Source organism: Magnolia sinica, chromosome 13 (genome assembly GCF_029962835.1).
Source record: "Magnolia sinica isolate HGM2019 chromosome 13, MsV1, whole genome shotgun sequence".
NCBI classification, from domain to species: Eukaryota; Viridiplantae; Streptophyta; class Magnoliopsida; order Magnoliales; family Magnoliaceae; genus Magnolia; species Magnolia sinica.
The window spans coordinates 82,642,737-82,666,414 of record NC_080585.1 but is presented as its reverse complement, the minus strand read 5'-3'; the positions used below and the strand labels follow the sequence as shown (position 1 = coordinate 82,666,414).

At 39.3% G+C, this 23,678-nt stretch overlaps 1 protein-coding gene across 3 annotated transcripts in view; it reads right to left on the bottom strand.

Moving 5' to 3' along the window:
- The window catches only part of LOC131223924 (E3 ubiquitin-protein ligase listerin), a 172,841-nt gene that overhangs the window by 63,803 nt on the left and 85,360 nt on the right, over positions 1–23,678 (bottom strand). For 2 of the 3 annotated variants that reach the window (XM_058219513.1, XM_058219515.1), the window contains 2 exons: positions 22,748–22,850; positions 4,845–4,997 (listed from right to left, as the gene is read on the bottom strand). In XM_058219513.1, the coding sequence (XP_058075496.1) occupies positions 4,845–4,997; positions 22,748–22,850 (256 nt within the window). The remainder of the gene's footprint in view (positions 1–4,844; positions 4,998–22,747; positions 22,851–23,678) is intronic. The other variant, XM_058219514.1, reaches the window with a different exon arrangement.

Genomic DNA, 23,678 nt, shown 5'->3' with positions numbered 1-23,678 from the left:
GTACATTTTAACATCTCCTGAAGTTTCACTAAAAATTCCACTGTTTTTCCCATGCTTCCCCGCATTTCCAGTTATCAGCGATATTATCGATGGTATCGATATTGTTTCTGTATCCCTGGCCAGCGAAACTTGTAGCAATACCAATACTTCGAGCACTGGTTGCGATCATGGCGTCTTCTATATTCTCAACCGGGTGTGCAATCACGAGAATTCCTTCCCCTACCTCTGTGTCAGTCAATGAAAGAGTGTCTTCATCCACTTCATCTTTAGCGCAGCATGCGGCCACTTCCCAACCGTTCATTAAGTTTCAACGTTCTCGACATCCTTCTGAATCGCATTCATCTATTTCTGGATCGGAAGCATCTTCGGAATTAGATGTTGGTAGCTCTTCATGTTGTGCTTCAGAGATGTCACGCGTCCTCTCTTCAGAATCTTTCTTCGCATGGCTTTTTGCTTGGGCTATTCTGTCTTCGAAGCAAAACTAGAGAATCTAATTCCGCGACTTTAAAGTCACTGGTCCAAGAGTCGACGTAGAAGCAAGAGCGGGTAAATAACATAGTTACGAATCAGTGTGGAGTCGCACACGTGATCCAACTTATAAGTGACACGTGCTTGGGAGAATGTTACTTCGACGACACATGCGACAGCTATTGGCCGATTATCGGCTAGATTTTACATGTGTCAGCAGCCGATTCATCAAATTAAAGCAAAGCCTCATTCAGAGTTACGTCTGGATTCTAATCTAGACATGCTTCCTGAACCTTGTCCTAAACATCGACGAAGTTGCCACTGCGCCTAAGAAATGGAGGTTCGAGATCCGAGCCTTCATTCAAAACTGGCTCAAGCACTTGCAACCAGGTTTTGGTGCTCCTTCACGCATCGTTTGTTAGGTGTCTCCAACAAAGGTGCGCTTACCTCAACAACCATATCTGCGATGCTAGCTCTGTTATACGCGTCCTACAAAATGTATGGTGCTCTTGCAAAATCGCTCGTGCTCCATCGCCCTTCAAAAGTCGTCTGCCGTTGAAGCCATGAAAGATAGAAGCTTCTCGGTTCCTCCAAACGTCGCCCCACCAAGGAAGGATTTCCATTTCTCCTCCATTTGCACCCTTAAGAGCAGATGCTCCTCCTAGACTATCACAATAATCTCAAATGGATCTTCCAAGGCTTTGTTTCGCCTCATGCAAACCCGAGCCACCCCCAACTCGTCCCCTTCTTCAGTAGCTTGATCAATACCATCACCTCTCCCAAGCAAGATCTAGTTGCTACAAAAAAATAATAATAATAATAAAAATAATAAAAAAAATAAAATAAAATAAAAATCGCTACATCAGAGTAACCCCCCGAATAAGATACCACTTTGGTTCACTCCCAAAACAAGAGTAAGTCCTCCCACTTTCGAATCTTCATTATCGGAACTTCCCTGTGCATTCCTCCCATAGCCATTATCAGTTCAAAATTCCTCTCGAGCCGAATCCAAATCCAGACCTCATCAGATCCAATGGGTCTGATCGAGTAATCCTCTCTAAACTATCCACAACATTCTACTAGCCAAGTTTTGATATGGGAGATGGTAGCATCAGGGGTTGTTTCAGCGACCACTGACCATCTTAGTGATTCCTAAGCCCTGTCCAGCTCCTTCAGACTCATCCTCACACCTTTACTGTCATCCAGATCTACTATCGAAATTCATTCCTCCTCCGAGTTGTCCTGTTGAGGAGCCTTCAATGGCAGGTCCACCTGCTGCAGATCATCAGAACCCGATCTCGCCACCACTTCTCTAAAGGTAGATGGAGACTTTCTCCCCAAATTGCTTGTAGGTACGCCTCTTTCATGGTTTCCCCCATGATTTTCATTCGATCCTTTGACCTCCCCTTCCATCAATTTACTATCCTTATCAGGTGTGTTTCTGTCCCTATTTTTGAATTTCGGCCGAAACTTGGCCCTCTGAATTGTCCTTGAAACTTTTGCCATGCAGAAGCCTAAAAGCACGAGTCAATTCCTCCTCGGACCCCATCCTCACAAAGGCGAAGCCCCACAGCTGTGCAGAAAGTCAATCTCTGGCGACCACCACCTCCATAAAGTCGGGTATGATGATAAGTTGTAATTCTTCCCTTCTCTTGTAGTCCTCGACGATGAATTTTTCCCAACTTTCGTCCATCAACGATCCCCTCTAGCCACATCTCCAGCCATCATCACTACAGAAGCTCTTCTGATGTTCCTTGTTGTTGGCCCGATACAAAAGCTTCTAACCACTAGGATTCAACATAGTTTTAATTGACAAGGAAAGATAAGAATTCTTTAACACTATCATGACATGGTATTACTTGGAGCATATTGATGGTAAAAGGATGATTAATAGGTTTTTAACTTTTTTTGATTTATTTAAAATTTTCATATTTTTAAGAAAATCATAATTTAAAAAAAAAAAAAAAATCATATGATTTATGATACGATTTGCGATTCGATACGATTTAACCCCTATTACGATTTACAATATGATAACAATTTTGACAACATTGACTAAGAGAACGCAAATCAATTGGATCTGAGTAAAAAAAAAGAAAAATCCAAGAGCTTGGATTGTCATACCAAATATTAAGGAGCTTCACAATGCAGTTAGAGGGGGACTAGCAAGGAATCGATGCCATTCAAGATAGCTCAATGTTCATTATTCGTGAAAAAAAAAAATGTTGAGGACTACACCAGGCATATAGCATCAAATTGTTTCTGCTTACCAGAATGTAGTGTTCCTCGTTTCGACGTTATTATCGATATCATTGGGTCATCAATATATAACACCAAGAAATCAAGGTGGTGGATGTATGTATGGATGTATCATTGGGTCATCATTGAGAAAATGTTGATTTATTTAGCCTCAAATACATGTCAGTGTATGAGAATAATGCATAGATATGGATTTCTATTGCAATCCATGTTAACATATCTAAAAAAATAACATTTTCTCAAGAAATCCATATATATGCATTATTCTCATACACTGACATGTATTTGAGTCTACATAAATCAACATTTGAGTGACATATTGGAAAAATCCTAGTTTCCTTCAATTTATCCGCGAAAGAAATTCAAGTGTGAAAATTTGATATATTCTTCATTGATGGCCAAGGTATTCAGTAATACCAACGGTGGCCCTATTGGCCACTATCATCACCGTTATAACACAGCTCGTAATAGCCGTCATGGATTATTTTTTCTTTGTTTTTGAAAAAAAAAAACCTTATTCGGCCTTGTAACAGACCATTATGTGGCCATTATGAGCAATTACAACCCTAGAATGGGCAACGATTACCACCGTTACCATTATGTGGCTATTATGGGCCGTTATGACCCCATAACGGGTAATGGTTACCATCGTTTCTATTACGTAACAGCCATTAAGTAACTGTTTCAAAATACCTTGGTAGCAACCAATCTATTGATTAGCCATAGCTTTTACTTTTTAGAAAAAAATTATTTTTTAATTACTTAAAAATATTTTAAAATGTAAGAAAAAATATTCAATTTGAAAATATATGTCATTGAGTGTTGATTAAAGTGGAAGCTATATATATTCACGAGTGTTGGCCGATCTATCGATTGGTTACAAGTTCTCCTTTTTTCCAAAAAAAAAAAGTATTTGTTTATTATTTAAAAATTAAGATAATGGAAGGAAAAATGTTTGTTTTGAAAAATATAATTAACTTGCTTCATTAATTATTTCTTACATGTATGTACGTGTATGGATGGATGGATGAAGCTATGCATGCATGCATGAATGTATGGATGTACAGATGGATGGATGCATCATGGATGTATGTATGGATGGAGGCAAAGGTAAAGGTATTTTTGTTCTCTTCGGTGTTTTTGGATAAATGATATAAACTCATGTTGAATATAATTCACTACTTTTGTTCGATATGACATGACTTAGGTCACTATAAAATGGAAATATATTATCAAGCCTAATTTTTTGTAATATTTTTAGTCCCTAGTGTGTAAATATGTGTCTTTTAACATCTCCTGAAGTTTTACTGAAAAATTCCTTCTTTTCACCAATATTTCCCTCTAATAACAATCTTTTATACCTAGTAGTTGAGATATTAGCTACAATATTGATACACATTTCCGTATTCCAATTCATCGATACATGTGACAACACTGGTAGGAAGAAACTCATTGGTTGGATTGCATAGTTGTGCTTGCATGTTCAACTCGACCTCACCATAAGAGTGTGGACAGGAATGTTCTAATCTTGTAACAATATATTGCAATAAAATATTTATCAAAAAATTAAAACAAGAAATAAGTATATGAATAAAAGATGGGGAGGAATTGTAGGATCCTGCATATCAACAAAAATATAGTTCGTTAACAGGGGATTCCATATATCTGGGGCCCATGGTTCGGTGATCCCCAATCCAAATTTATAGATTTGATGGCCCCATCATAAATGAGAGATGCTGCGGAAATCTTCAACATTGAAAGAACCTAATTCTATATTCTACATCTTTTTCTCTTCGAATGCAGGTGCTTGTTGTATTTTCTCCTTACAGACCAGTTGTAGGCAACCATATTGAAGGGTTGGGATTTGTCTTGTCTAGAATATGTCTAGGCATCCAGATCCAGTGGGGCCTACTGGATCAACAGTCTGAATCATCAAACCATGGCCTCGGATATAGGGGAGTCCTGCATGACTCTTTTTTTTAACATGTGATATGACCAGGACCATCAAATTCCTTCCTCTGTTAAATTGTAAGGTCCTTAAAGCCAAGTGCTCAATGAATCATCTCAATCAAGAAGCATAGAGTTTACGGATGCAAGGAAAAAGTTAAAATACATACACGCTGGTGCATATCTTCCAATTCATCCATTGGAGTTGCTTTATCAAGCATAGCCTGTGGTGTGAGCTTTAGGTTTTCATCTAAATACAGAAAGATCTCACTTGCACATAAAATCAAGGCATCCAGTCTCTTCTCCTGTGCTGGAAATGCAGCCTGTGATCCATAAGCAGACAGCTTAAACTGAGATCCTAGTAACAGAAACAAGGATACTCAAACAAGGCAAGTAGACCAGCTAAACTGCAAAACTTAGCCTCCTAGTTACAAGACAACTATTTTAACTACAGAAATAAGTAATGCAAATATGGTAACCTTATTAATCATTTGATTAGTTCACATTTCAGAAAGAAAATGTGCAAAATAGAAACCCTGATTTAAAAAAAAAATTTTAATAAAAATTAAATTAAATTAAAAAAATAAAAAAAGAAAAGATGTCACTATCACAACTTAGGTATGGAGGAAAAGTCAATTCTTAGAAAAAGAACTAAGAAAATTGACTGCTACAGTTTCATGAACCACCTGCTACAAGGTGGTTAACTATTTTGGTATGTCTAGTTTTCCTTACTCTAGACAAGTATCCAAGACAAGTGATTTAATACCATGTGCATTTTAACCAGGATTGAACATCTTGTAGTTTTTAACTGGGATGATTTGTACTAGAAAGATACTAAAGGCAATAAAAAAAATATGAAGCAATGTCCATTGGTCAAGGAAACAAATTTAGAACATCACAGATAATTATCTTCATCCATTTTTATGACTTATCCCTGTCCTCAAGAACTCACCAACAACATGCCAGCATCATAAGATAATAAATGTTATTAGTACACATGGAGACAGATTTTCATTTCTTCCCTTCTTATATTTTGATTATGGTTAAAGATACCACCGCCCTGGACTTGCAGTGTAGAGAGATATTTAGATATATTTATTTTGCCTTTTTGCATATGCATGTCTAGATTCTATTGTAACCATACGGAGTAATATACTCCATTTATCTATCCCATATATCCCAAGTTTCATCTCCAGATGTGCCAAGAAACAACCCACTATGTACTCTCTCTAGTATTGAAGCTTAATATCGGTTCCTAACCTAGACACACTGGATGAACCTTCTTCACGATCTGGGTATCTCTCTCTACTCTAATAACTCTCTTCTGTGATCAGATATGAATTCATAATTTACCCTTTCAGTTTGCTCGTATACAACAGATCCAATCAACTAGCTTCCAACTGCTACAACCTTAAGTTTCCTTTGCATTTGCAGTAGGTTATCTTGATCCCCATGAACTTTGGAAAACCCTTCTATAATAACTAGGGGTGGCAATGGGCCGGGTTTCGGCCAACCCAATGCCCGAGCCAGAAAAAATTGGTTGGGCCTGGGCCTGAGCCCAACCCGAACTGGCACAGTCCAAAAACTGATAAAATCCCTGTCCCACTTTAATTTTCCTAATCTATCCACAGATCAAGTGGGCCACAAATGCACAAAACAAAAGACATTTTAGAGGAATGAAACCAATGGTCTATATTCAAAATAGTTAGGGTGGGCAATTTTTAGAGGAATGCACAACGCAGTGGACGACGGTGGTGGGTCTGTTTTTGGGCAAGTCTACTCGCAATCAGCAACGCACAACTTCCATAAAATGGTTGTATTTTGCTCAATATTGATCCGATCGGGGTGATCTTGGGCTCATTGGAAAAATAACTGGATAAGCTTTCCAAGCAGCCTAGAATCAGGCCACTGCACTCCAGTTGGTCCACCAAATGTGATTTTTAAAAAGTGAGGAGAGTTATGGGACCCCCCAAATCCTTCACCGGGTCCGCAAACTCACAAAGATGAAGCCATAACTTCCTTAATAGAGCTCTTTTTAAGTCAAACTTGAGCTCTCTGGAAAGGTATTTGGATGGCCTTCCCAATGTTCCCATCATGCCCCCAAGAACTAATTCGTAAATGAGAGTTCCAGGTCTTTTCTGCCGAGTAGACGTTTCAGTATTCGATTAATCGCCAGGAAGTGCACAATCTCAGAGACTCGCGCACATCTGGTTTTTTGTAACTCCGAATTGGATGGTTCCGGATCCACTATAGAGCATTTTCAAAGAGTACTCCAATGAGTCATGGCTCACTCCGTTCTGTGACTGATTGTTCTTTCATCTGCATGCCTAAATTTGCCTTGGCTCGGAAAAGGATTTTTTCGGTGTTAACACATAATGGAAAGAGAGATAGAATAGAGAAGAAAGAGAGAGACGAGAAGAGAATGTGATGAAGTTAAACACCCCCTCTCCTTATATTATTAGAGTTTCGTAATAACAGAACTGCCATTAATAACGAAAGCAAAAATCCCCTCTTTGTCGTTGACCAAATTAACCCATCGAAGAGGGACTATGTTGGCCCATATTACATTCATCAACATTTACTAACAATATTAAAAGTCAATTTGGGGGAGAAATCACAATCCAGGAGTAGAATTGTGCCCAAACCCCAAATGTGAGAAGATTTTGACAGTGTTAAATCTGTTACTTTTTTTAATAGGTTGGCAAGAAAACAAGTAGAGATCTATATATATGCATGAGGTTCATGCATTGACAACAACTTCAACCAAGAATTCTGATTTTGAAGGTGGAAACAAAAGAAATAGGGAAAATGCGATTTTCTTTCATTGTCACCCCTTATAGTCATAAATTGCAGGTGAAAAAGTATGTTGATGAGTGTAGGACAAAATACAGATTGGCCATACTTACTGATCTTTATGGAAATAAAAAAGAACATTTTTTACTAAATAAGTTAGAAATAATTAAAAATACATTTGTCAAGTTTAATGGAGATATGTAGTGGCTTACCCCTTGCATATTTCTATTAAATAACTGAACATTGTTAAGTTGAAAATAAATTAGTAAATTAACAAATTACTTATTAATCATTAATTTTTTATTTGTTAGTATATAATTAACTACGTAATTAGGAGACCATTAAATATTTGTATTATTACCCCCTTTTCGTCCGTGGTGATGGCGGAGGCTCTAGCTTTCACACCTCCAGTTTGCAGACGATACATCCTTTTTTATGATGCAAAAGGGGAGAAAATGGATAATTTGAGAAAAATAATCAGGTGCTTTGAAGCGGCATCAGATATGAAGGTCAACATTCGAAAGAGTGAGATATTGGGCATGCGGATGTCCTAGGAGGAGGTGGTGAGGCTACCAGAAGTGTTAGGTTGTAGAGCAAGATCCTTTCCTTCTTTGCACCTTGGGCTCCCTTTGTGTATTGGTAAACTTGCGGTCCACCTTTCGAGACACGGTGATGAAGAAAGTTGAAAAGAAGCTTTCAAGGTGGAAGCCGACACCTCTCCTTGGGAGGGAGATTTCCTTTAGGGCCTATTTGGTTTTCCAATTACAACGGTAATTGGCTGGAAATGGGTAATGATTACTTAAACAGTAATTGTGCGGTGACATCACTTACATTTGGTTGCAATGATTACATTATACCATTGTTTGTTTTGCAGGGGCGTGACTATAAAATGTGCCTTTTGGTATGTAAAAATGTAATGATTGCAATTTTCTTTACCTGTTTACATGTGTATTTGACTCTCATATTTTGTGCCATAATTCTTTCTTAACTAAACACCCAGAAAAGAATGATGGGTCATTTACTTTGAATTACACTAGAAATTGGAAACCAAACAGGCCCTTAATCAAAGTAGTAATGGAAAACCTACCTCTTTATTTCATGCGTTTGTTTATATGGCCTAAGGTTGTCTTGGATAGGTTGAGGAAGGAATTCTTGTGGCAAGGAGTCGAAGAGAAGAAATTTCATTTGTTGAAATGGGAGGACATCCGCTTGGCTTATGGGGAAGGGGAAGTAGGCATTAGAAGCCGGAGCTTATGGATTTGGCTTTTGTTGTGATCTGAATGTGGCGCTTTAGCTTGGAAGAAGGTAGTTTGTGGAGGCAAATAATTGAGTGTAAACATGGGTCCATGAAAGAGGGTGGCGGACTAACGATTCCACCTTGTATAGGGACCAGTTTGGAGAGCGATTGCTAGGATGGGCTCTAAATTTAAGGCATTGGGTTGACATTGGGGGACGGGAGTAGGATTCACTTTTGTGAAAATGTGTGGGCAGGGGAGAAAACCCTTAAAGAAGAACTTCTAAGGTTAGCCAAGCTAGCCTTGAATGTGGATATCCCCGTAGCTAGGTGCTTTTCCATGTTTGATGGTGCAGTGGTCTAGACCCCCCATGTACAAGAACTTGTTAGATGAGGAGGTGGAAAACTTTAACTTGGTACTAGGGCATCTTTATGCTATCATTTGTCGGTCGATGAGAAAAATCGTACGGTGTGGAACAAGTACAATCAAGCTGGTTTTGAATTCATTCATTCTACAATATGATGCATGTGGCCTCACCTGGTGGCATAGTGGGTACACTTCTCGTCTAGCATTACGAAGCTTCCCCGAAAGTGGCAGCCTTTGCTTATGGGAAGGAACAAAGTGTTAGTGATCAACAACCTTCAAAAGAAGAAGATGATCATTCCTAACATCTGTGTATGCAAAATGTTGAATCGGTAGACCACCTTTTTGTGAACCTCCCTTTGGCTAGAGGATTGTGAGTGAGGTTCTTTGAAAGCTTTAGGATGGAGTGGTTGATGTTGGGTCCATCAAATGGTTCTTTTGAGCATGGCAACAGGGAGGTGTAGGAAAAGAAGGGAAAGTGTTTTCGAGGCTTGCCCTCCTTCCCTATATTTGGGCTTTGTGGGGTGCAGTGTTCTTAATATCAATAATATTGGCCAATATTATCGGTATCGCGATCCAGTGACAGGAAACCCCCTAGAGTAATTAAAAAAAAAAATTACAGAATTCTTGGATATCATATGATATATCGTTGATATCATAATTTATCATCGATATTGGAGATATGTCGCCCGATATCCTGCCTGTTTGCATTGCTTTTATACCAGATATTGTCGATATTTGTCGATCAAGAACTTCTTTCTATCCGAAAAAAACTCGGAACCACCACCCCACCCCCCCACCCCAAAAATATATATATATATATTTTTTCCTTCAAATTTCCTCCTCCTAGGTTAGTCTTAGGTGGATTTTGGTCCATCTTCTTGAAGATTTTGGGAGGAAAATGAAAACTTGAAGCTGGAATCATCATCTTTTCGGATTTGGGGTCGTTGCTCAATCTGTGACATATTTTTCATTTCAATCCATTTACTTGAATTTAAATCATGTAAAATGAGTGTGAAATGAAAAAGAAACCTTTGATTCTTCATCTTTTGAAGGGAAAATCAATGATTTCCAGCTTGGATTTGGATATTTGAGTGTAGGTGGGCCGATTTAGGAGAAATTGGGGAATTCTCAAAATTTCCCCAAGTTCGCCCAAATTGCTTGCAATGTTGTACTCCAAACATGAAACCAAGCATGTATGAGGCCTGATCTACTGATTTGTGAAAATTTTTTCATATTTTAGGAAAAAAAATATTTTTTAATTAAAAATTAATAAACATTTATTCAAATATTATTTTTTCTTTCAAAATTTACCTTCAACCAGCTGTGTATTGCGACTAATTTCGAGGTATTTTAGGAGTGTCTAATGAATAATCATCACATATACTCGAGTTTCGAAATTCGAGTGTAGGAGGGCCGATTTGGGGAAATTGGGAAATTTTCGAAATTTTCCCAATTCCGCCCAAATTGATTGCAATGTTGCACTCCAAACAAGAAATCTCAAGCATGTCTGCGGCCTGATCTACTGATTTGTTAACTTTTATTCAAATTTTGGAAAAAAAAAAATAATATATATATTAAAATGTTAATTTTTTGAAATTTACCTTTAACCAGCTGTGAATTGAGACTAATTTCGAGGTTTTTGGGAGTGTTTGATGAAATGATCATCATATACACTCTAATTTTGAAATTCAAGTGTACGTGGGCCGATTTGAGGAAATTGGGGAAATTTTTAAATTTCATCGATTTCTCCCAAATTGCTTGCAATGTTGCACTCTAAACATGATACCATACATGTATGAGGGCTGATCTGCTGATTTAATGGGCTTTCTTAATTTTCAGAATAATTTTTTTTTAATAATAAAAAATATTAACATTTTAATTTTTTCCAAAATTTATTTTCAATGTATTAACTTGCCTTTGTTAAGAAAGTGTTCTTTTGCAAGTAAAGTATGCCAGGAGGAAGAGGAGGGAGAGCATGATATAGGATGGAGATACGGCCGGCCCACTCTCGATAATCAATTCGAGAGTATATACAATTTATGTGGCCATGTGTCGAAGAGTGAGAGAGGAGGGACCCACTTGAAAAAGCATTTAGTGGGTGGCTGTGGCAATGTGGATTACCCAAAGTCCCTACAGGATGTGCGAGCAGAGATGAGGATTGTACTGGAAAAAAAAATGTAAAGATAAGAGATGAACGACATGCGCAGGAGAGGGAGATTAGGGAGGTGTTGAGGCGGCATGACCAAGTGGAATAGGGGGTAGTGGAGTAGGGGGAAGTTCTAGGGATGGTGGGGCATGCATACAGATACTAATAATCTATCCCTCCATGCATACATACATACACTAATACATCCATCCATCCATGCATATATATACATACATACACGCACACATGATCCATCCATCCATCCAACCAAACATCCATCCATCCATCCATGCATATATGGATACACGTATACATGATCCATCCATCCATCCATGCATGTATGTATGCATACAATAATGCATCCATCCATTGATGCATACATGCATACATACACAACCATACATGTCTATCTAGCCATCCAGCCATCCATGGATGCATACACTAAGGCATCCTCACATCATGTGTACAGACATGCATCTATTATTGTCACGCCCCAGACTCGATAACTGGACTCATAAGGAACCCGATGGCTGGTTCTGGCCGCAACAGCCTCCGTAGTACCCCATTCTCGGCTCCTGAAGCAGGTTCCGATCCTAGGATCCCACAAGGAGGATTTCCATAACCATATAACCGTTGCCAATATGAGCATACCCAAGATCACAGCAAGTAAATCTCGAAAATAACAAAAAGACACATCACAAAATCCACTATAAATTTGAACTTTCACAAGTACATTGCAGAAAGGAAATACATCTGATAGCAAAAAGAGGAAGAAGATCTACAACACTGGGAGTCCTCGGATCAACTCTAATCAAAGCTCTGCCGCTACGATGCTAACCTAGGATCTCCTGCACGCATCAATCGTGCGTAAGCTTATAGAAGCTTAGAGGGTGGTGGAAGTCTGTGACGATGGTGCATAGAAGAATAAAAGGAGATACAGGAGGGGAAAATATGATCAATGATAATATCGCTAGCCTTACCGAGGCTTATCATGAATATAATGCAACGAGTACTGGACGCCTTACCAAGGCAATGCATAAAGGGGCTTATGTAGCCGATGCAAATGCGATGCGAAGTGATGTCAGTGCTCATATCCAATCCACATATCAAGTACATTTCCAATCATAAGGAAATCACTGGGGTCCAGTACACTGCTGGATGACTGCCGCTCTACAGATCCGCACAGCCAAACGAGCGTAGGAGACCTCACTACCCGCCAATGGACAGCCAATCACCAGCAAGCCCTGACGGTAGCAGACCCATTCACGAGCTGGTCAGACTCAGCCTAGCTATTGCCCTCTTTCCCTCAGACAGGTAAGGCCACACCCCAATCCAACCGACTACACGACAGTGGGAGTCGCGGCCTAAAGGTGTAAGGCCCTCGTGCGCTCATGTTTCCACCCGGTCACGGCGTTTGAGCAGATCCTTAGTACCATGGAAGTTTTGAAAATTTCACCTATGGGCATCCTATGCACCCTATATGCTCAAGTAACGTTTCCGATGTCCAAACATGACCATCCACGATGTATCTGTGGAGGCTACAGCCCTGATGAAGCAAGGGCGATAATGTTCATATGCTATGCAATGCCAAATATATGAATCACACAATCAGCCATGCATCAATTCTAAGCATCCAACATGCTCAAGAGGGGATATTACGTCCCTCGGGGAAGGTATCATGCAATGCCTAATGGCACAATCATAACCACACACACACAGTGTCATTCAAGTATACAATGATGCACATGGGCCATGAAGATGAATCTAGACGCGTTATACGGCGATATACAATGCGGTACATTCCTCCTATCCAAGAAGGGAACAAGATTATGTATTTAGACAATATCCATAAGGAACCAACCTCCAGTGGAGGCCCATTTACCTAGGGTAGTCCACGAGACTAAGCATATAAGCTACAGGACTAAATAATGTAGAAATGGCCCTAACAAAAGTCTAAGATGGGCATCCAATCACACTTAGATACTACCGGGCCTAGGGGGGTCCATAATGGGAAGTTTAACCACCATTCCCCAAAAGGCATATCAACCATGAACTATATGGATAGAATGCCCAAGGCCCACAATCAAGATAAAAATAGGTGGCCACATACATATATCCCTCATAATGGGCCATAAGAAAAAGGGTCTAATGCTACATTCAACAACATGGGCCCCAAGAGGGGAATTAAGGCCGAAGGCCTAATTCCTAATGGCCATCGAATTCCATACATTAAGTTGGACTTGGTGGGCAGCCAGCATACACAATGTATGATCCAAAAATAAGTTTAAGTTTGGATGAAATGGGCCGCACTACATCAGTCCAATAACTAGCAATTTAAGCGGGCAACCAAGGGCCCAATACCATTCTTATCTCAGCCCACAAGTCCATCAAAATGGTGGAAGTCGGCCCAATGTATGGCTGGGCCAAGCTGGGACGTCCTAACCCACTCTGGGCCCACGGTCTGCCCCAAAATCTTATCTAAGATGGGGTCCTAATGTGATCACTAAAGGTGACCCAAAAGAATGCACTGATTAAGCCCAAAGATTATAAGAAAACATAAGCATGCAACACGTTCACAAGTTCTCAATATGGTGGGCCACATAGCCAAATAAAGTTTTAACCATAAAAATGTACATTTAAGGCCCTTTGATAAACTTTTGGCCCGTTTGACTTCCTGAACCTACTAAAGTACAGAAATTAATCAACTACATGGAAACAATCTCATGAAGGCCAACAATATTCACAGGGGGCCCCACCAGATGGAGGGTATGTATACACCATGAAAAGATCAAGTGGGCCTGCTACTGGATTGTGAATCCAGCAGCAATCCAAGGCAGAGAGTGCCTCCATGATCGGGCGATCCAAGGCTTAGATGGCCTGGACCAAACATGCGTTAAGGTAGGCTCCACATACATTCACATTGAGCCATAAACAAATGGCCTAGGGCCTGTGGTGGGCCTTTAACCATCCATAGAAGAACCCATGGGCTTACCTTAGGAACACCCAGGAGGACATCCAACCTCAACTGGTTCCCAAGAGGTAGCCCGCCTCTAACCAAATACAAATCAAGGCCCAAGGACTAAACCAATCATGGGTCTAGTGGGCAAACATACAAAGCCCAACTCATAAGCAATATGGTGGGCCCATAGGCAAGGTTTGGGCCCAACCATGAAGATCATAAACCCACATATTGTGGTGGGCCTAATGGGTAGCCCATTATTCCAACATATGGGTAATCCTTATATTTAAAACAAGTAAGTTGGGCCTCACACCTCGGCCCAAGTATGGGTTTATTTTAATGGGCAAGCAAGGGCCCAACTACTTGAGTATTTTGGCCCATAAAACCTATCACAATAGTGTATTAAATATAGGCCCAAAGGTCAGGGGCCTATCAAGAAAGTTTCAAGACAATGGGCCTAGGAAAACCCAATAATTAACTATGAATATTGTTTTAATAAAAACCCATTTAAAGTAGGCCTTGATCGTGCACTAATTAAGCCCAAAAATCTAATCAAAATAGGGCAAGATATGTGTAATAATGTCCCCAAATCTGGTGGGCCATGCTGCCCCAAAACGTACATTGTGGGTAGCAACCTTGGGCCTAATGCTGAAATTCCAGCCCACCCACTATCTGGGCTTGCTGGAAACTCAATAAAAATTTATTTATACAATTATTTTAATCTCTAGTGGCCCATACAAGTCACAAAGGGTCCCACCAGATGAAGGAGTGATTAAAACACAAAAATCAGGTGGGCCATGTTGCTGGACTGGACGTCCAGCAGCAGCCCAATGGGCTGGGCGTCCCAAGGGTAGGCAGTCCTATGGGCCTGGGTAATTGGCCCAAAATCCATCCAAATGGGTCCCAATTGAATGCCACTGAAGGAGGAAATGATCACACCCCCTATGGACCCCACTTGGATGAACGGTGGGACACAAAATACATTAAGGTGGGCCCACAAGGTGGCCTGGACGGCTAGCCAAGGCTGGACGCCCCAGCCTGAGCGTCCCAGCCTGGTGGGCCACTCCAAGCTGCACCACGGATGGTACAAGGGCCCGATGGCCCCGAAAATTTGCAGGGTGGTCCTTCCATGGGTGGGCCACACCTCCACAAAATTTCAGAATTTTTGGATACTTAGAAATATTTTAATTAATTTAAAGAAAACAGACTGTCCAGAAAATCTGTTTGACCTAGGCGTCCCAGCGTAGTGGGCTAGTCCAGCCCTTGCCACGGTGTGCACAGGGGTCCGTTGGCCCCAAAAATTGGTAGGTGGGTCCTACCATGGGTGGGCCACCTCTCTGTAAATTTTCATGATTTTTAGATTAGCAGAAGTATTTTAATTAATTTACGGAATTCAAAGTGTCCAGCAAATCTGCTAAGTGTAGAATTTTGATAGACCTTAATCTGAGCCTCCAATGGGATGGATCAATGGCCTCAAAAAATTTGGGAAAAATAGGTTTTAGGTTCCCTCATATATGTACTACAAGGTGGGGTCCAGGGATGTGGCCCACCAATGGAAAAATTATAGACCAAATCCATGCCAAACAATCAGCTACAACAGAAATTTCCAGCAATATGGACAACAACATATTGCTGTCCAAACCAGCCCAAAAGATAAATAAAAGGGAAATAACTCATCATTTCCTCAAGGTGGGGTCCACCTAGATGGGTCACACAACTCTCAGACCCAAGCCCCTTCTAATATCATCCATAAAATCAAGCCCAAAGGCTGTCCAAATCATGCTAACAACATGGGGCAACAAGGCGGGCCTAGGCGTCCAACCACTTGAGCCTGGTTGCATGGCACATCAGGTGGGCCACACATACATCAGATTTACTATAAAGACAGGAAAGAAAAGATGGAGAAGAAGCACAATCCGGCCATGGGGTAGGGCCCCACTACTAATGGGCCCTCCCAAGATTCAATCTCATCCATACAACTATATAGATTGTACATGTAATAATAAACTAATGCATGCATGATCCATAACTAAAATGGATGGTTGGAATGCCATCCCAACATGGTATTTAAGGTCTAGATGACCTTGAAATGGAGTAGATCATAAGATACACCATGATGGACTCCATGGAGAATGGCCTCATCATAGATCATGACATGCATGCAGGATGGGCTAAAGGGCCACATCCAAGGGGTCAAATGGGATCCCCACCATGGATTGGTGGGTCCCATATGATCCATTTATGAAGAAAAGAGAAGATTAAAGGTCAGGAAAGAAATAAAAAAATTATATTCCCCACATGCAAAGCAAGCCTCCAAACTTCTTCACCATGAAGATCTTGAGCCTAAGAAGAGGTTTTAATGGTGGAGATTTGTTTTTAATGGTGGGATTGGAAGCATTTTGAGGATTAGAGGGCTGGAGAAAAGAGGGAAAAGGGGAAGTTGGAGTAGAGTGTTGCTAGCAATGGAGGGAAATGAGAGGGGAGGCAGAGAATAAAGAGAGAGAGAGAGAGAGAGAGAGAGAGAGAGAGAGAGAGATGTCATGATGAGTTTGTAAGAGAGGTCATGATTGCCTAGGGGAGGAGATTACAATGCTTAAGCTTTAGGCTAGGCTTGTGTAGTGTGTTGAGGTGGGTGGTGGTTTCCAAAAAAATTGTGTAGTGTGCAGTGTGTATAGGGACTTGTGCCAAGGAGATGGTCCACATGCATTGCACAAAAGCCACATGATTAAAGGTTATACTATGTAATGTTCATAACTTTTGATCCATATATCAGATGAACGCACAAGACACGTCGTTGGAACTGCAACGACAATGCGAACAAGATGGCATAGGTCTTGGGTCGATCCGAGTTGGGTCTACGTGACCGGACTTAAGGATGACCGCAAACATAATCCGAGGGTCGCGGGTCGCCGGAATTCGACCGGTAGGACGGCGGGATCACAAGAAATGAAATGCATACTCACTCACACACATGCACATTACAGGAACTCGGGTCGGGTCTTACAATTATCCACCCATAAATGCATAACACATCCATCATTGCACACATACACATGCACATATATCATACATGCATATGTAATTATCCAAAAATAATAAATATTGTCTAGAAAGTAGATAGATTTTTTTTATTTTTTTCGTACTTTTAAAAACTCCAAAAAAATCATTTTTAATGAAAAATATAACAAATTACTCATCGACAATCATCTATAAAAACCAAACATAAGTTTTTCAAAAAATTGTATCATTATGTTTACTTATATATATATATAGCGTGATGCGTAGCGCTCAGCCCTCTATAGCATGTAGCGTAAGCTACACGATACATATATTTTTTAATTTAACAATAGGACAAATATAACAAATAGTGAAAAAAAAAAAGGAAAAAAATAATAAAAATGCCTAAAAGATGATTCATTTTATCAATTATAAGCATGTTTAAAAAAGTTATTAGTTATTATTTATCAAAAGCCAATCTACATATAAGCCAAATCAAATAATTATCACATCAACAACTTTCTAAGCAAACCACTTTAATTAATAATGTCTAATTGAAACCATATGTCACAATTATGAATAGAAAAAAAAATCTCATAGGTTAAAAGTATCAAGTACAATACAAGTGTCACATTCCTCAACATTAGAAACAAAGAAAACGTGAAAAAAATAATAAATAGTAAAATAGTATAAAAAAAATACAATGTAGTTGTAGCGTACGCTACAGGGGATTTACGTTATTTGAGACGCTACGTAGCGCTACAGCAACGCTACGCTACGGGCGCTATTTGAAACACTGATATATATATATATATATATATATATATATATATATATATATATATATATATTTCATAGATTTACACACGTTTTCCCCATCCCCGCCCCCCCCCACGAAAAAAAATTGTTTTCAAATTTTTTTTTCTTTGTTTCTTGATTTCGGCCCATTGACCTTTCAGTCCGCAATGATTCCCACAAATGGGAGGTTCGATCCACAAAGATGGAAGATGAGGTGCCAAAATACACCCCACTCAGATTTGGAAAAAAAAAATTCTAAAAACGTCAATTTTTCATTTTTTTTTATCAAATTTCTGCAATTTATTCACGTATGCTATCTCAAGAGGGGTTTTCATTTGTATTAGTGTGAATAGGGGTTTCAACTTGTATTGGCAAGAACATCGTCGATACAAGGGACACTTGTTATTTATACGAAGGGGGTTTTGGTGATATTTTAAATGTATCACCCATGTATTGATACATAGCGATGTATCAACGACAATTTTTTCTTTGATAGCTGACATTTTTTAAGAGTTTGTGTCATTGTATCGTCGAGCTAGCGATATCAATAATATCGCTGATACTCGGAAATTGATTTATAGGAGAAGAGATTCTTAGTGAAGTAGCCAATGCAGTTGCATCATGATAATTAGGAAGTTCCGTATAACGTTAATAATCCTATGTTTCATCAAAGGACCAAACACATCAAAGAAGACTGCCACTTCACTCACGAGAAGGTTTCCGACAACAAAATATTCACTCCAATTATCAAATCTCAATATCAACTTGTCAATGTGTTCGCAAAGGCCTTGATTAGCAGCCAATATGAAAAAGTTTATTACAAGATGTGAATTGATGATAGTTAATGCCGTGCAGTTTTACAGGCCAGATATGGAGCCATACATACATACGTATCGCCAGTGTTCGAGTTGTCGGTATCGCTACAAGTTTCGCTGGGCAAAGATAAAGATATAATATCGTTATCGCCGATAATATCGCCGATAACTGGAAATGCAGGGAAAATGGTGGAAACATAGAGAAAATGGTAGAATTTTTCAGTGAAACTTCAGGACATGCTTAAATACACATATTTACATATTGAGTAATAAAAAAATTACAAAAAGAATGCATTAAATGATAAGTTTCCATTTAATAGGGGCCAAAAGGATGTCCAAAGCTCAAGTGGACCACATGATGGATGGATTGGATCTCATCTCAATTTACCATGCCGGTACATATAGTGCCATTTGAGCTCCTTAATGTACACAAATTACAGATGGAAGTGCATAGATCCAGTTGATCTTAACTGTTTGATTTTGCCCATTGAATTTATACTTTTGACCAATTTTCAAATTTTATTTTATTTTTCTTTCAATTTGTAATTGTATGGTGTCCCATGATTCGGTGATCCAAACTGTTTATATGATGGGCCTCAGCACCAATGCTTCGTGCACCAAAACTCTCCCACATCAAAATTTATGTGAACCCCAAAAAGGTATCAATCGCAGGGCGTTCAATCCTCCACTGCTTTTTACAGTGTGGTCCACTTGATTTTTGGATCTGTCTTATTTTTTAGATCAAGACTTATGAAGAGCTCACCAAGTGGAAGGACGGTTTGGATATAACTTATACCTCGTGATGGGACCCACAGAACTTGGTGACATCAACGCACTGGTTTGTGTTACACCAGCCAATCCACTTTGGAAGCGGATTGCGTACCGAGTAACTTAGTACGCCAGGCATACTGAATAAACTCTGTGGGGGCCACCGTCATTCATGCACGGTATCAATGCCGTCCATCCGTTTAATCATATAAATTTATATATTTATTCCAAATATTAAGAATATCCAAATCTCAAGTGGATCACACCATCGGAAATAGTGTGAATTGAATTCTACAGTTCAAAAGTTCTTCGTGGCTACATAAGTTTTACATAAAGATGATATTTGTGTTTTCCTTTCATCCATATTTTTTTTATGTTATTAATAGTTTGGATGAAAAATAAACATCATTAGGAGCCTCAGAAAGGTTTCAACAGTGGAAATTAATACTTCCACTGTTTCCTGTGGCATGGTCTACTTGTGCTTTTGATATACTTCAATTTTGGCCTCAACCCTTAAAATAATCTGTAAAAATGTATGAACGGTGTGGATAAACCACATGAATTCACAGTGGGCCCAACAGAGTTTACTCGGTACCATAAGAGGGTACTGAGTAACTCAGTACGCAATCCGCTTTCATCCGAGTCCGGTATCCCACGCGCGTGGAGGATCCGATGGCCAATGAAAGGCCACCGTGATGTATGAAATTTATCCGCATCGTCCATTCATTTTTTCATATTATTTTAAAACATTATCCAACAAATACATAATACCTAAATCTCAAATGGGCCACACGGTGGTAATTAAATTAATACCGTTGAAAAATTCTTAAGGGCCACAAGTTTTAGATCAAGATTATTATTTTTTTCTCTCCATCTAGGTGCATATTATCATATCAAAGGGTTGTATGTAAAATAAATAATACAGTGGGCCATAGGAAGGTTTCAACGGTGGGCATCCTTAGCATCATTGCTTCCTATGGTGTGGTCCACTTGAGCCTTTGATATGATTTATTTTTGGTATAGTACTCTAGAATGATATGAAAAGATGGATGGACGGTGTGGATAAGATTCATACATCACAGTGGTCCCTCAGTGGCCCTTGGATCCTCTCCTGTACCGAGCTACGAACGGACTAGGCGGTAGGTGATCCGCACGCTCATCCGCTGAAACAGATTGGCTACTGCCACTGGCGGATGGCTGGTGGTCGGTGCTCCGTGGGCCCACTACGATTTATGTGTTTCATCCATACCATCTATCTATTTTTATAGATCATTTTGTGGTATGAAAAAAAAAATGAGGTATATACTAATCTTAATTGGACCACATTACGGGAAAAAGTTTTGAATGAACTTAGACCATTAAAAAAATTTTGGGGGCCATAAAAGTTTTGGGTCAAGCTGATCTTTGTTTTTTACCTTCATCTGGGTCTGTGTGGCCTAATTAACAGATTGGATGTCAAATAAACAGTACAGTGGGCCTTAGGAGGATTTAAATGGTTGATATCCAATCACTATTATTTTCTTGTGGTGTGGTCCACCTGAGATTCGTATCCCTCTCGATTTTGGGATAAAGCCCTAAAATGATCCATAAAAATGGAAGAACAGAATGGATAAGATACATGCATCATGCTAGGGCCTAGAAAGGTTTCAACGGTTGAAATCATTATACCCACCATTTCCTATGGTATGATCCACTTGATCTTTGGATTTGCTTCAATTTTGGGATCAACCCCTTAAAGTGGATGGAAAAACAGATGGATGGCGTAGATAGACCACATATATCCAAGGTGGGCCCAACTGAGTTCAGTCAGTATGATAAAAGCGTACTCCGTAACCGATTTCCCACGAAAACCTTAGATAAGGCCGGTGCGACTGCGAGAGGGTTTTTCGTTGGAGGGAAAAACCAAAAAAAAAAACCCTAAAGAGGGTTTTGCGAGGAGACGATGATATGCGAAGGGTTTTGCGGGAGATTTCAAATCCCTAAATCTGTACCAGCTCTGTTGATCGAGATTCGAGAAGATCTTCCTGTTCCGACTTCCAATTAACCAGGTACGTAAATCACTCTCATTTTTTCCCCAATTTTTACGTATTCACGCAATTTCAGCCCCGATATTTCGATTTTTCTTCCGATTTATTCACGCAGCCCCAATGATGTCGCCCGTATTTCGATAATATCGCCCATATCAAAAAAATCGCCGATATTTCGCCGACAACTAGGAGAGAAACGAAAAAAGGGGTTTTCGGTGTCGCAGGGCTGGCGACACCGATAATATCGTCGATATTATCGACTTTTCGCCGACAATTTGAACACTGCGTATCGCCCAATCTATAGACATATGAGCAAGGTATTCCATAACAGTAATGGTAGCCATAACAGACAATTACAAGTCATTTTCTCCATAACAGAAGGGGGCGATTTGGCCTTTTCACATTAATTAGGGCACACTCTCTTTATTAATAAAATATTGGAGGGGAGGTCGGGGCGATTTGGCCTTTTCACATTAATTAGGGCACACTCTCTTTATTAATAAAATATTGGAGGGGAGCTCTCTCTCTCTCTCTCTCTCTCTCTCTCTCTCTCTATATATATATATATATATATATATATATATATATATATCCTTCCATCTATCTCTATATGTACCATATACTCAACAGTTACAAACTTCTAAATTCTTGATAAAAACCTAATCAGCTTACCGGGAGTTTGGAAAGAAATTCAGCACATAATGTGAACTTAACAAACTTTTTTGGATAATTGGCCCTTGTATCCAAATCCATATTTGGGCTACTTGCACACTGCAGCTAGACCTACCTTAGATTTTACTGCCATCATCTCCCGTATTATCGCCTCAGCTTGGGCATCAAGACTCAACATTGGCAGAGTCGGATTATCACAAAGTAGTTTGCTGACTATGGCATATGGCGTGGTTGACCTAAAATGCTCCCGAAATTGAACTTGAATGAGCAATAGAGAATTATTTCTTTAATGATCTGTGTATGTCCTAAATTAGGATGACAAAATGAATATCTATCTAATCATTCAAAAGAGAAACTGGATATCTTGGTAAATATTCCATGGCAGCAGATGCACGAGCTGGAGACATAGGATTACAGAAAATGAATTGCAATCCAAAAATTCAAACCCAACTGAGAATGTTTAGCAAGAAAAGCAATCAGAAGCAATCATAACAAACCTGTAAGGATCGCCTAGCAGCTTGAGAAGCTTCAGATATTGGATCAAACTGAGAAAACCACCAAGGCCCCATCAAGGACTTCAGATGTGGGGCCAAGCCTCTCCTAAGGAGAAAAAAACAAAAGGAAAGAAAGTAGTGTTAATATAACTGGGTAATTATCAAAATAGAGGGTAATAAAATATTAGAATGCTGTGAGCAGAGTGTGACTGATGATACACAGACACTTAAAAAATGACATAGAATTTGCATACATGGCATGCAAGTGATTCAAAATTAAACTGCCAAATTGGTCTCACTTAAGATGTATGATAACTCGAGAAAAAAATACTAAGCTTTTTAATCATCTGAATATCAAATCGATGGATATTTATTTGACAGTTAAAAATAAAAATATCCCATGGTCATATTTCTACAAATAAGTGTCCATGAATCCATGGTTGGGATATTTCCAATTATTTGATTTTGGGACTGTAACCTAGCAATAGTCGAATCCGCAATTCGGTCGCGTTAATTCGAGTTGATACGTCCAACGTTCAAAATATCACCAATATTATTGATAATATAGTAGATATTATCGGTATCTTTAGGTGGCCAATATAGATAATGAGTTCTTTAAAAAAAATTACTCTTATTGGCAATATTTCCTCTTATATCGCCAAAATATCGAAAATAAATTGATGTTGGGAGCAATGTTCGAAGTATCTGTATCACTACAAGTTTCGCTGGCTAGGGATACGGAAACAATATCGATATCACCGATAATATCGCTGATAACCGGAAATGCAGGGAAACATGGGAAAAAATGATGGAATTTTCAACGAAACTTCAGGAGATGTTAAAATGGACATATTTGCATATTTAGAAATTAAAAAAAAAATTGCAAAAAGAATTTATACATAACAAGTTTCCATTTAATGGGGCCTTGAAAGTA